General features: G+C 45.2%; 1 protein-coding gene across 1 annotated transcript; it reads right to left on the bottom strand.

The window, feature by feature from the left end:
- Nucleotides 1–1082: 1082 nt before the first annotated feature.
- Nucleotides 1083–10570, bottom strand: LOC144118935 (uncharacterized). The gene is made up of 3 exons (XM_077651700.1): nucleotides 10513–10570; nucleotides 5794–5894; nucleotides 1083–3117 (listed from the first exon to the last, which is right to left on the bottom strand). Exons 2-3 carry the CDS (start codon nucleotides 5861–5863, stop codon nucleotides 2546–2548), a joined length of 642 nt encoding a protein of 213 aa, XP_077507826.1. The 5' UTR covers nucleotides 5864–5894; nucleotides 10513–10570; the 3' UTR covers nucleotides 1083–2545.
- Nucleotides 10571–12287: the final 1717 nt, after the last annotated feature.

Raw genomic sequence — 12287 nt, 5'->3', positions numbered from 1 at the left:
AAAGCGGGTCTGTTGGAACTTCGAAAGAGAAAACGATCTCGTTATCGCATACGATCCTCCGAATGTCACTCGATATCTTCTCTAGCGGCAGCCCTAAAAATGTACGACAGGGAACGACGGCAAACTGGAGTTGTTATCTGATCTTAAGTGTCGTGCCATACCAGGTGCCGTGTTCTGCGGTGAAGAGGCGTTAAGTGACGACGCAACTTGCGGCGCGAGAGCTCTACTTCAAAAATAGTTTTCTCGCTTAAAACAAAAATTACTTAAATAAAGTTTTCAGAAATAAAAGGTATTATACTGTTATACGTAACCCGTTATTGTTTGCGTTTTTAATTGGACCACCTCAGGACGCAGTTGACGACTGTTTTCGGCTCGAAACGCACTTTTGCAACTTTCCTTTTTTTTTACTTTGATATACGCAGTTTCATCACCTATAACACTTGTTGTAGGAACTAGACATCTAGAAGAAACAAATGGCTATTTCCAGTTTCAGAGAGCAAGTTGAAAACTACAACAAAAAACGACAAAACGTACATTTTCATACTGTTTGTCGATTTTTCAAAAATATTTGTGCCGTATAATGCTGCATGCTCCGAATTAAATATAAAGCCAGAATCTGTGCGAATGTTAAGGAAAAACACTGTGAAGTGCTTCCTCAAGATTTGAATTTTTTCTTAATTATTCAGCGATGCCTGGTTTCTCGCCTTTTCTAAATATTAAAACTGCCCTCACTTATATATAATTTATAATTGGTTTTTGGGGAAAGGAAATGGCGTAGTATCTGTCTCATATATCGTTGGACACCTGAACCGCGCCTTATGGGAAAGGATAAGAGAGGGAGTGAACCCTCACTTCAAGAATAAATTTTTTGGACAAAATATTTCAGGTTGTGATTATGCACATCAGGATAAGTTTCCATTAATTTTTTGTGACAAATTGGGGATGGTCGAGCGCAGCATCTGGAACGTTTGGCGTGGAATGACCCATCTTGATCCAATGGTCATTTGACACAGGTGCTGTTCCCCCTGTCGCGGCGTCACGCTAAGCGTCGACCTAAGAGTCAAAATAATGTAAGGCATGATAGCAGGAGAACAGGTTTTTTTTTATTCACCGTATGAAACGATCATCCAAGTTTTCCATTCTCTTTGACGTTTGCAATATTAGTTCGATCTCTGTAAAAAAAGAGCATCGTGGCAGTCCTAATGTCTATAACCCTTTATGTCTCTGTTTGCTGAACACACTCATTTGTGCAGGACACAAGTGACTTCAATGTGAGGACAAAGAGCAAACAAGATCAGCGAGGCGTGTGTGACAGCGCCAGCCAAGGAAGAATATGCAAGTGCGTCAATGATATATCTGAATATGAAGGATATAGAACATATATGTATGATAACACATAGCAGCTTAAATTGAGATTAAAAATTGAGACTTCGCGATGATCAAGGCTATATGTATACGCAGCTATGGTTCAATTTAGGAGATTTAGTAGCGTGTTGCTCAGTACCGAGAATTGTTTCCTCGGCCAGGGTGTCCTATATGTAAACACGAGGACATTGAGGCCGACATTCGTCACTTACTGTGGGACTGCCCAGCTCTCAAGCCTACAAGGATCCGGCACCTGATGGTAGCAGGTCATTCACCAAGCAACCCTGCTTCATACATTGCCTGGACGCAGGGACCGTACCATCGCTCTCTACTGGACTTCATCAAATCAGCTAGCCTTTTTCCATTCATTTAATCTCTACTACATCATTCATCACACCTTCACCCATCATTGATGCCCTGGGGAAATAAATTTCACTTTAAAAAAAAAGTAGCGTGTTGTGCAATACCACTCATATGCGGTAGACAAAGACCGGTTAATACCTAAATTAAGAATTGCCAGCTGGGCCCTTTTATTTCTTAGTCAATAAGGTTATTCCATTTTCTAGGTGTGTTTGTCTAGCGGCGACCATTCTCTAAGAAAAGTGACTGCGACTTCAAATTCGGACGACTCTATAAAAAATTACTCTCTGCTGTTCCTAACGAGCCTAATAACAAATGTCTGATTGATTGATTGATTGATTGATTGATTGATTGATTGATTGATTGATTGATTGATTGATTGATTGATTGATTGATTGATTGATTGATTGATTGATTGATTGATTGAGGTGGCGTGGAAAATTTCTCACCTTTTCTTTGAATAAAGTTTCAAAATTTCACTCTTAAAAGCGGAATTCACAACAGCGCCAGCCTTCACAAACTCCCCGTTCAATTTCAGCTTTCTGTCAGAAAACGTAGTTTCAATAAATACTCGCCGCAATGCATACTTCAAGACCATCTCTAAACCATTTGCATTGCTGCGCCCGCCATTTTCGTACATTTGAATTTCAACATTACTTTTTTAACATCTGGATCGCCTGTTCCCCTGCTGCTTGTCCCGCCCCCAAGTTGCGATCCTGTTCGAGAGTTTTCAACACTTCTGTTGGTTTCACACCAGGCTGCCAGATTTGGTTTTGGGCAGTAATGATGCACTTCCATTGCTTACAGGAACCAGAATGCTTCAAGCCCTACTGCCCGCAGCGCCCGGGAGCCCAGCGGTGCCATTAATACCACTCCCTGGAATACCTGGAATGCTTCCAGCTATACCATTTCCAGCCCCAGGCAGTCCTGCTATCCCGCTGCTTCCAATGCTTGGAATACCTCCAGCACTACCACTTCCAGTGCCAGGCAGTCCCGCTGTTCCGCTGCTTCCAGTGCCAGGCAGTCCCGCTGTTCCGCTGCTTCCAATTCCTGGAACGCCTCCAGTGCCAGGCAGTCCCGCTGTTCCGCTGCCTCCAATTCCTGGAATGCCTCCAGTGCCAGGCAGTCCCGCTGTTCCGCTGCTTCCAATGGCTGGAATGCCTCCAGTGCCAGGCAGTCCCGCTGTTCCGCTGCTTCCAATGCTTGGAATGCCTCCAGTGCCAGGTAGTCCCGCTGTTCCGCTGCTTCCAATGCCTGGAATGCCTGGAATGCCTGGAATACCTGGAATGCCTGGAATGCCTGGAATGGCTCCAGTACCAGGTAGTCCCACTGTCCCGTTGCTTCCAGTGCCCGGAACGCTTCCAGCACTGCCACTTCCTGCGCCTTGTTGCCCTGCAGATGGTACATCACCTATAATAGGAATGCTAACGCTTCCACCTCTTCCAGGGGGCGCAACTCCCGGATGTTTCATTTTCCAACACAATTTTCCCTGTGAGGTTCAGAGCAATTTGGCCTGACATTCCCGTTCAGCTGTCACCACTGGAGGTTTGCGCTCCACCACTGGACGCCATATTGCCGCTTACAGTTCCATTATTTTGTACCCCACTTTCAGTACTGTTCCCTGATGAAGTGCTTTCAGCCAGATTGGCACTTCCAGTTTTGTTCCTTTGTGCTTCATTGTCGCTTCCAGCACTGTTGCCAGAAGTGCTATCAGTCAGATTGCCGCTTCCAGTTGTGTTATTTTGTGCCCCACTGTCGCTTCCTATACTATTGCCAGAAGTGCTATCAGTCAGATTTCCGCTTCCAGTTCCGTTACTTTGCGCCGCACTGCCTCTTCCTATACTGTTTCCTGACAAAGTGCTTTCAGGCCTTGTACTCCTTGAGCCCCTCGTGCTGGAGCTGTTACTTCAGCTTCCATTGCTTCCGGCGACTCAAACTGTCCTCGAAACACCCTCTGTGTCTTTACCACTTTGTGGTAAGGATGCTGGAGTATTTGAACTATATGAAAGCCTTGCCCTAGAATTTCCGCTTCCAGATATGTTGGCATTGACTGTTAATGCAGGACCCTTGGTTTCATTCCCGGAGGTTAATGACGAGCCCCAATTTGTGGAATTCGACTGCTCTGATTGCGGTTGTTGGGGCGCCCCTGCTGGAATTTCCAAAGCTGCAATCCAACGACAGCATGCTGGTATCAACTATGAGGCTACAGAACTTCTCACAAAACTAAGGGTGTTGTGAAATATCACCTTAGCTTTCAACTCTGTGAATATCTGGTAAGATTATCGAGAATACATTTAATCGGGGCAAGCTCTCCCAAAAGTGGATAATTAACGGCGGTCCAACCACAAAATATAAAAATGCAAAGCGCGCCGCTCTATTTTACGAATTTACAGTCATTTTGTTTGCTTACAGATTGTTTATATGCACTGCGTGTAATTTTTACTTCCGTAGTAATCTGTCATTCGGTTTACTGCGATACCAAATTATTTTTTCGTCCAATGTATTTGGGAGAAATCCCCTAGGTACAGTATACTTTAGTAAGGAATAAATTGTTCGATGGCATGCACCTGAGCGTAGCCATGCTGCTACAAAGAAAAACTGTACAGCTTTCAGAGAAGCTTCGCAGTTGAATAAAGATTGGACCTCGTCCCCGTCTTCATATTACCGCCCATCCGAAGCAGTAGCTCTACTAACTGAGCTAACCAAAACGGCTAGCAGATGATAGGGTGATGCAGAATGTTCCCGAAATACATTGTACTAACGCCATTCCTGCTTCGAGCTATTTATGTGCTTGGCCTCGCTCGACCATCTGCTGGCCGTCCTGGTTAGCTCATTTGGTAGAGCGACGGCCGCGAACAGGCGGTGGTATCGAGTCCTAAACCAGGGTGATTTTTTCTCCAACTGCGAATCTTCTTAGAATGCTCTACAGCTTTCCTCTTTACCCGCGTGGCAACGAACAGGTGCATTTTAATGAGTAATTACTACCCAATTTAAAATAATCTTCGAGAAATGCAGGCCGGAAAGCCAGGCAATTCTGGTTGAATCGAGACGGCGACAATTCTCTCGGTAACAGATACACTCCTTTCTTACTTTTCCCTGTCGCCTTTTGCGCCTTTCTTTTGATTTTTTCAGGAATGACGTACTTCGGGCATTTACCAAATTGTTTTGCAGCGATGGCTACATGATGCTAGCATTTCGAGCCTTCAGCGTGGCGGCGCCGTGGCTCGTCACGTGGTTGGTCACGTTGTTGGTCTCGTGGTTGGTCACGTGGTGCGGAGCAGCTGCCCGAGCGAAAGCGGTTTGGGGGGTGGGGGTGGAAAGGGTGAGTGGGGGAGAGAGTGAATCGCGTCCAGGGACGAAGATGAAGAAGGAATGCCCAGCGAAATGGAGCGGAGAAAGACTGACTTTGCAATTCGGCTGAGCGAGGTCCACTCGGCCAGCTGTAGCTATCGCGTCACTAGAGGTTTGACCAGAGCTAAAGCACAGCCCCTTTTTTCTTCATAAATTCTATGTCAGTCTTTCTTACTCCAAAAAATTATTTGTCAGTAAGATATCAGTACCTAGAAAAGAACGTGAATATCCACGCGAGCGCCAAATGTGTTCAAATACACGCTACCTTGACATTCCGAAGCAGTCGCCGTGCATCAGGGAGGGTGTGAATGCAGGGCGACACACTTTTATTTGTGGTTAGTGTAGGCTTCCTCTTTTTGGCACGCGGACGACATTGCGTCATGTCTCCTGCAAATTATTCATTTTAAATTTATATTTATTGACTCTTTCTTGAAGTATCACGTGTAGCAAAAAGCATGAAAAGGTCGCTTCTGGCGTAACTAAATCCACAACCTTAATTTCGTACGCGATTATTCAGGCTGAAAATTAAAGCAGTTCTTCACCGATGCGCTTGATTGGCTCTGAGGTGTTTGTTTGCACACTCTTCACATTTTCTTACTGCTATTTTGCTCCTAAGCCTAACAGCCGCCGCTTCATCCAGTGAAAATCGCCATTGCATGCGAAGAGTCTTGTAAAGTTATCCATGCACTATATCGCGGCATGTTTATTTAAACTCACCACATATCAGAGCGCAAATAGCCACAAGTAGCGGCCCTTTCACTCCTTGCTTCAGCATCGACGAAAGCATATTGGATGCTGTGTGCCAAACTCGAGTGACTCTGAAATATGAAGGACAGGCACTGTAAGAGATTGCGCTAAATGATTATTGGGAGACTTATTAGCGGTCTTCAAATCAGGCAGTATAGTCAGCCCCATAGCCGATTTTTCGCCTTAATTCAGCATATGTAAGAGAAAACAAGCCGCAGATGATTGGAATTTGAAGCTACAGGATGTTTCAATAAGCAGGATCACCCCAGTGCCGCCGGTCTAACCCGCTACACGATGCATATAGATGGACTACATTGTTGACTTTGAGAAGCAGCACTGGGGACCTAATCAGATATACTGTCAATTTCGAAAGTAACGTCTGGCTTGATATCTTCCTGTTATCGGTATTCTACTCCTCGTCGCAGTTCCATATTTAAATATCGGAATCGACGTTGAAAAACATCTGTTTCATTCCAACTCTTCTCTTCCAACACAACCACTGCGATCGCGTCGGATTTTTCGCTCATACATAATCGCACCTTTTGTGTCTATAGTGTGTAACCCAGAACATAGATCGCGTCACGCATCGCGTCAAGCTAGCATGCCTCGATGCAGCGCAACGCTGCATTCAGGCACTTTACATCAAACTTGCGAGAGGCATCTTAGGCGATAAAACACGAAATTCATATTTTGACTCAAGAAACTCAAGGCCTTAAAAAGCATCGGATTCGGCAATTCTTTTATATTATGGTTGTATGAATACTCGAAATTTGTAATACAAATTTCGACTAGGAGCTTATTCGGTTCATATTCGATTCGAGAAATAGGTATTTCTGGCGAACACATACAGTGCTTAATTCCCGTGGTAAACCCACACTGTCTAGGCTAATTATCCGCTGTCCAAGTATAAAGTGAGCTGAGCCGAGAACAGAGGTGTCCTCCTTTGTTTCTTCTTTGCCGTTTATCGCGTTCAGACGAGGATAGGCTTAGACCTGATGCGAGATCTCGTGAGTGGGCTTTCCCACGAAGCACACGTAATGAGAACAAAATTGCCGACCGCAAGCTTCGAACAATCATAACGAGAAAGCGTGCTGTTTTTCAGTGCGGGACCACTACTTCATGAGGTCTAACTGGCTCACCAAGTTTGTGTGACGATTTACCTTGATGGCGACCTTGGCCAACCATAAATAAATATATAAAATATTGTCGCGATAGAGATTCGAACCCGCGGCGGTGCGAACAGATCAGCTTCGCTGGTCCCTGCGCCCTTCACTCGATCACGCCTCGTGTTAAACTGCAACACACCCTCGCGCTGAGCACTGCACATCATCGTCTTCGGCAGCCGCGGTGGCTCAGTGGTTATGGTGCCCGGATGCTGACGCGAAAGACGCGGGTTCGATCCCGGCCTCGAAGGTCGCTTTTCGATAGAGGTGAAATTCTAGGAGCCCGTGTATTTTGCGATGTTAGTGCACGTTAAGGAACCCCAGGTGTATGAAATTTCCGGAGCCCTTCACTACGGCGTCCCTCATATAGTCTGAGTCGATTTGGGACGTTAAACCTCCATCAACTGAACTATACCAACATCATCGACTTCTTCAAGTAATAATAATATCGTCGCCCGACGTGCCGACGACTCCGCAAAGCAAAACCCTGAGCCAACCAGGTTGAACAGATGTTTTCGCACGTCTGATCAGTTTAGCTGCGTTGAAACTCTACCATTTTTCTCTTTTTTACATTTCCATAATGACCTCCATAAAAACGCTCACGACACTTTCCTGATCGCCTTTACAATCTTCTAGCGAGAGGTTCGCCATCTCGTTTTCCTCAAATTCATGATATGCACAAAGCACACTTGGGGGACTTTGCATGGGGCTCTCGAATGGGGCCGAGAAAAGGTGTCACAGGCAAGGCAAACAATCTTGTGTAAATTCTCATATTGCATGATGCAATGTAACCCACACATTTCTGACAGGAACTTAACGGCAGGTGTCACTACGATCGGAAGGCCCATGCCACTAGACCAAAATATAGCCCGCCATCATAGTTTCGCTTTCAGAGCCTCACGATAAGACCGCGACGAAGGCGGCTATCGGTCATGTTCCCGATAGCCGACCAAACCCAGCTGCGCTTCGCTTTTGGAACCTGACCGGCGCGTTGCTGGTCAGCATGTTGAAACTAAGCATTCGTCATGGCTTTGTCGCTGTTTGTACAATGGAGTCTCCTTATATGGCATCGCTGCATTTTCAGCAGTTTATTTCTCTTTTTCATGCGTAGAGTAGAATTTTACAACTTGATCTTAGGATTATATGGGCATCTCTTATGGGTTTTTTAATGACGAATTAGTGAGGTTTCACTACCCTGGGTATTATATTTAGTTGATGGTCATATCTTGGTTCATGGATTTATTTTTGTTGCTCATCTTGTGCGACCACATTACATGTTGCTTACTGTTACGCGTCTGATCAAGCCATATACATTTCTGTGCACGTCACGTCTTTTATGATGCCGAGTCAGTCTAGTTTTCCTTATTTTAGTTGCAAAGACCACACACACTGTTTTGAAAGAACTTTAGGACAACAACGTTTGCCTGTTTATCATTTTCTTATAATTTTTGCACCCTGAGCAGCTTTACGATTCGACATTTGGAGGCATTTTTTTTTATTCGCAATCAATTCGTATTCGAAAATTTTAATATTCGCTTCACATCCCTACTCTAAAGCACGCCATGATGATTGCTTGTACGGAGTAAAATATATCCTGAATTAATTTCAAGCTCGGCTTCTAACCACAAAGACGCGGGTTCGATCCCAATCGGGGCGGTAAAATATCGATGCAGGCTTAATTCTAGAAGCCGGGGTACTGCGCGAAGTCAGTCCACGTTAAAAACTCCCAGGTGGTAGGAATTTCCGGAGCCCTTCAATATGGCGTCCGTCATAGCCTTAGTCGCTTTGGGAGCTTAAACTTCCAGAAACCATAATTTAAGGCTCACTGTTAAGTAAGAGTCGCTTATATTCGCTAACCTTTGTTCTCAACGTGAGTACCCTCGACGTATGTCAGTGCGAGTGACTATTAGAATTCGCAGCCTAATTGTTGAAACAAGACTGAATGCAGATATTTAGAAAGCAAGCAGTTTAGAATGTCTTCAACGTCCTCGGTGCCAAATTCATATAAAGTTTGCATGCGGGGTTCGATCCCCAGTTCCGCCAGGTACCAACCGGTGATACGATGGGTGAAAGCTTTCATGTGCCTGGTTCTCGGCATCTTTAGGTTAAAATGCTTGGGGAATGGGTCTTTGACCCGGCCTCGAGTAGAAGAAAAAAACCTTGTGCATGGCGCTCTTTGGACCCAGATGCCCTTTCGCAATCGAAATTCACAGCCATCATAAAAAGTTTGCAGATACAAAACACTTCACATAAAGACAACTCTGTCACGTGTCAGCGCCAGATAATGAATGAAGTCAAACTTTTGCCTCCTCTATCGCGGAGTGCCCTTCAGTGAGAAAAAATAGCATTATTTACATTAGGCGTTCCTTAATGAGACAAGTGATTATATAGAACACTGGATCTCTACTAAAAACATGTCACTGGCCGAAATAGGCGCCACCCCACACTGCAAACCGGAGCATTTTGCCAATGGAAACAAAGGTGCACTAGATGAGCACACATGGAGTCGTAGGGCATTGCAAACACAAAAGCCACGGAAGTGTTGCAGTGAGAAATTGTCCGTTGCATAGCCACATTCGACAGAGTGCCAGAATTGGTGCAACAATAAATTTATTGTCACCCTATACTACTTCTCTTTTTTTTGTTCCTACTATAAATATTACTGCTCTTATTCGCCCTTCTGTATCAAGTCGCTAATCCTCGGAAAAGGGGAGTAAGGGGGCAATACAAGTGCAGTGTGTGCAGGTCAAAACTGCGACGCAACTGCTCTTCTGAACAAAGGCAAGGAATCTTGGACTGCGTGATTTAGACGCCAGTAAAGTCAGATTCTTCGGTTATAGAAAACAAGAGAGCGAAAAACTTACAAGCAAACACACGTTCCACAAGCTTTATGATACAAAACTCACCCCTTATTCGCCCTTCTGTATCAAGTAGCTAATCCTCGGAAAAGGGGAGTAAGGGGGCAATACAAGTGCACTGTGTGCCGGTCAAAACTGCGACGCAACTGCTCTTCTGAACAAAGGCAAGGAATCTTGGACTGCGTGATTTAGACGCCAGTAAAGTCAGATTCTTCGGTTATAGAAAACAAGAGAGCGAAAAACTTACAAGCAAACACACGTTCCACAAGCTTCATGATATAAAACTCACCCCTTATTCGCCCTTCTGTATCTAGTCGCTAATCCTCGGAAGAAGGGAGTAAGGGGGCAATACAAGTGCAGTGTGTGCAGGTCAAAACTGCGACGCAACTGCTCTTCTGAACAAAGGCAAGGAATCTTGGACTGCGTGATTTAGACGCCAGTAAAGTCAGATTCTTCGGTTATAGAAAACAAGAGAGCGAAATATTTCGAGGCAAACACACATTCAACAAGCCTCGTGATATAAAACTCACTTTGCAGCAAGTTTAGAGCGCCATTTATCCTTACAAGCCGCAATGCTCCTCAACCGGAGGCTTAGAACAGTTCACGCAAGCTAGCACAAAGCTCGAAAGCTTCTACGGAGTACCTTCAGGGAAGGCCTCTTTACTTACAGTCCAAAACGACCTTTCGTGATCCTACTCTTGGTCCCGAGAGGTCTGGCAGCTTGGAAGCACTGCCCCGCTTTATTTGAGCATGTAAGACGTATTATACGCTCCTAAAAAAAGAATTCCACCTGACAGTTTTATGCCACTTCATGTAAACAGAAAAAACTACGCACAACTGAGCGAGACGCAAAGAATAAAGCGAAAAATAAATGGAAATTTTCCCCATCTGGTTTTTGCATGACAATGTGGCCCCTTGCCAAGAGAGATAAGAATAGCACCATTTTTTTCGAAATAATTTTCTAGTTTGGTATCATGCTGAGTTACAGCCAACATATCAGTGGCGACCGCAATATCATAAGCTTCCCAAGTCGCAGCTTCTCGCGCTTTGTGTCGCACAAGTGCGTTTAATGATGCGCTAATTTACTTCTGATGCTTCAAGTTACGGACACGCAATGACGGTAAATGATTCCAAACCGTCATCCGTAAAACTCGCTCCCCATAATAGCATTCTCGCGCTTGAGCCCTCACCGCGCATGTGGAAGTGAGTCAGTGTACATCCCTGCACCGTGAATTTCGAATCTGGCAGACCACACTGCGTTAGTCATTATTCCTTTACTTCCTTCACCTGATCACTCTCTGAGCAAATAACAAGCCGATAAAGGTATTCTCTATGCTGAACAAACAAGAGGCGAGAGACTGAGGATAAGATGAAAATATTTGTAGCGGAAAAGATGCCCAGCCCTGTGTCTCTTGCGGGAGCCGTGCGTTGTTTGTCATATCTCTTCCATGCAGCTCCCTTTGCGTAGATCGAAATTGCCACTGCCTTGAGCCTTTAACGAGCAGTTTAAGCAGGAATAAAAAAACATAGCTGCTACTTTGTGCAAGGAAGTGCACGTAGATGCAAAAACCAAGTTCTGCTAATTGTTGCACCCGCCCTAGTGGTTCAGTGGTTAGGGCGCACTGCAATTGATCCGGAGCACACGGGTTTGAACCCGACCGCGACGGGCGCGTTTCGATGGAGGCGAAACGCAATGGCGCCCCTGTGCTGTGCGAGTTAAATGCACGTTAAAGATCTCCAGGTGGTTGAAATTATTCCGGAGCCCTCCACTACGGTACCAATTTTCAATTTGTTAGCGCTGATAACATTTGGGTAATGATTATATCGCAAAATAGCGATTCCGGCCATTTCGTGTAGTTTGCGCATCTAGTTTGGCTTGCGTGGAATGCCGGGAAGTACGTCATTTACTCCCCGGGAAGTTGCGTGGAAGTACGGCATTTACTCGATGCTACCGCGCATCGTTTCTCCGAAGGGATTCGCCTAAAAGTTAAATGCGCGTTAGAATCGAGTTAATCCGGCATACATTCGTAACGAAAATCATCACACAAACAGTTCCTCCTACGTATAAACAGGCGCACAGTGCATTTGAAGCAACAAAAGCTGTCCGGGCATTCTGGCGGAGCTGCTTTTTCTTATTTGGCACTGTGACGTTTCGTTGCTGTCTATTCGCATCCACCCCACACGCTGTCATTACTGCTGCTATCCAAATCTAACGACTAGTCCCGCTCTAAAGCGCACGTGCAGCCTGGGTAATCAACGCCGCTTTCACTACTTAACAAACTCAGTGTAGAAGAGCGCAAGAAGGTTTTCCTTCGAAGCATTAACTAGAACAAAGAGAGGAAGGGGGAAATCTCTTAGACTCCTGACCAAGGTTTCGACAAACGGACTTGTCTACTTCTGAACAATCCCGGTAATTCCTGGCCGGTCTGCATAGTTTCCGCCA

Source organism: Amblyomma americanum, chromosome 2, assembly GCF_052857255.1.
Source record: "Amblyomma americanum isolate KBUSLIRL-KWMA chromosome 2, ASM5285725v1, whole genome shotgun sequence".
In the NCBI taxonomy this organism is placed as follows: domain Eukaryota; kingdom Metazoa; phylum Arthropoda; class Arachnida; order Ixodida; family Ixodidae; genus Amblyomma; species Amblyomma americanum.
The sequence above is the reverse complement of the archived record's forward strand: the minus strand, read 5'-3'. Positions and strand labels throughout refer to the sequence as shown.

Bases quoted from the DNA above. Each gene is read 5' to 3' on its own strand.
- LOC144118935 (XM_077651700.1), bottom strand. From the start codon at position 5,863: ATGCTTTCGTCGATGCTGAAGCAAGGAGTGAAAGGGCCGCTACTTGTG. The intron at 3,118-5,793 runs GTGAGTTTAAAT...TACCATCTGCAG, and splicing joins TATTTGCGCTCTGATATGTG to GGCAACAAGGCGCAGGAAGT.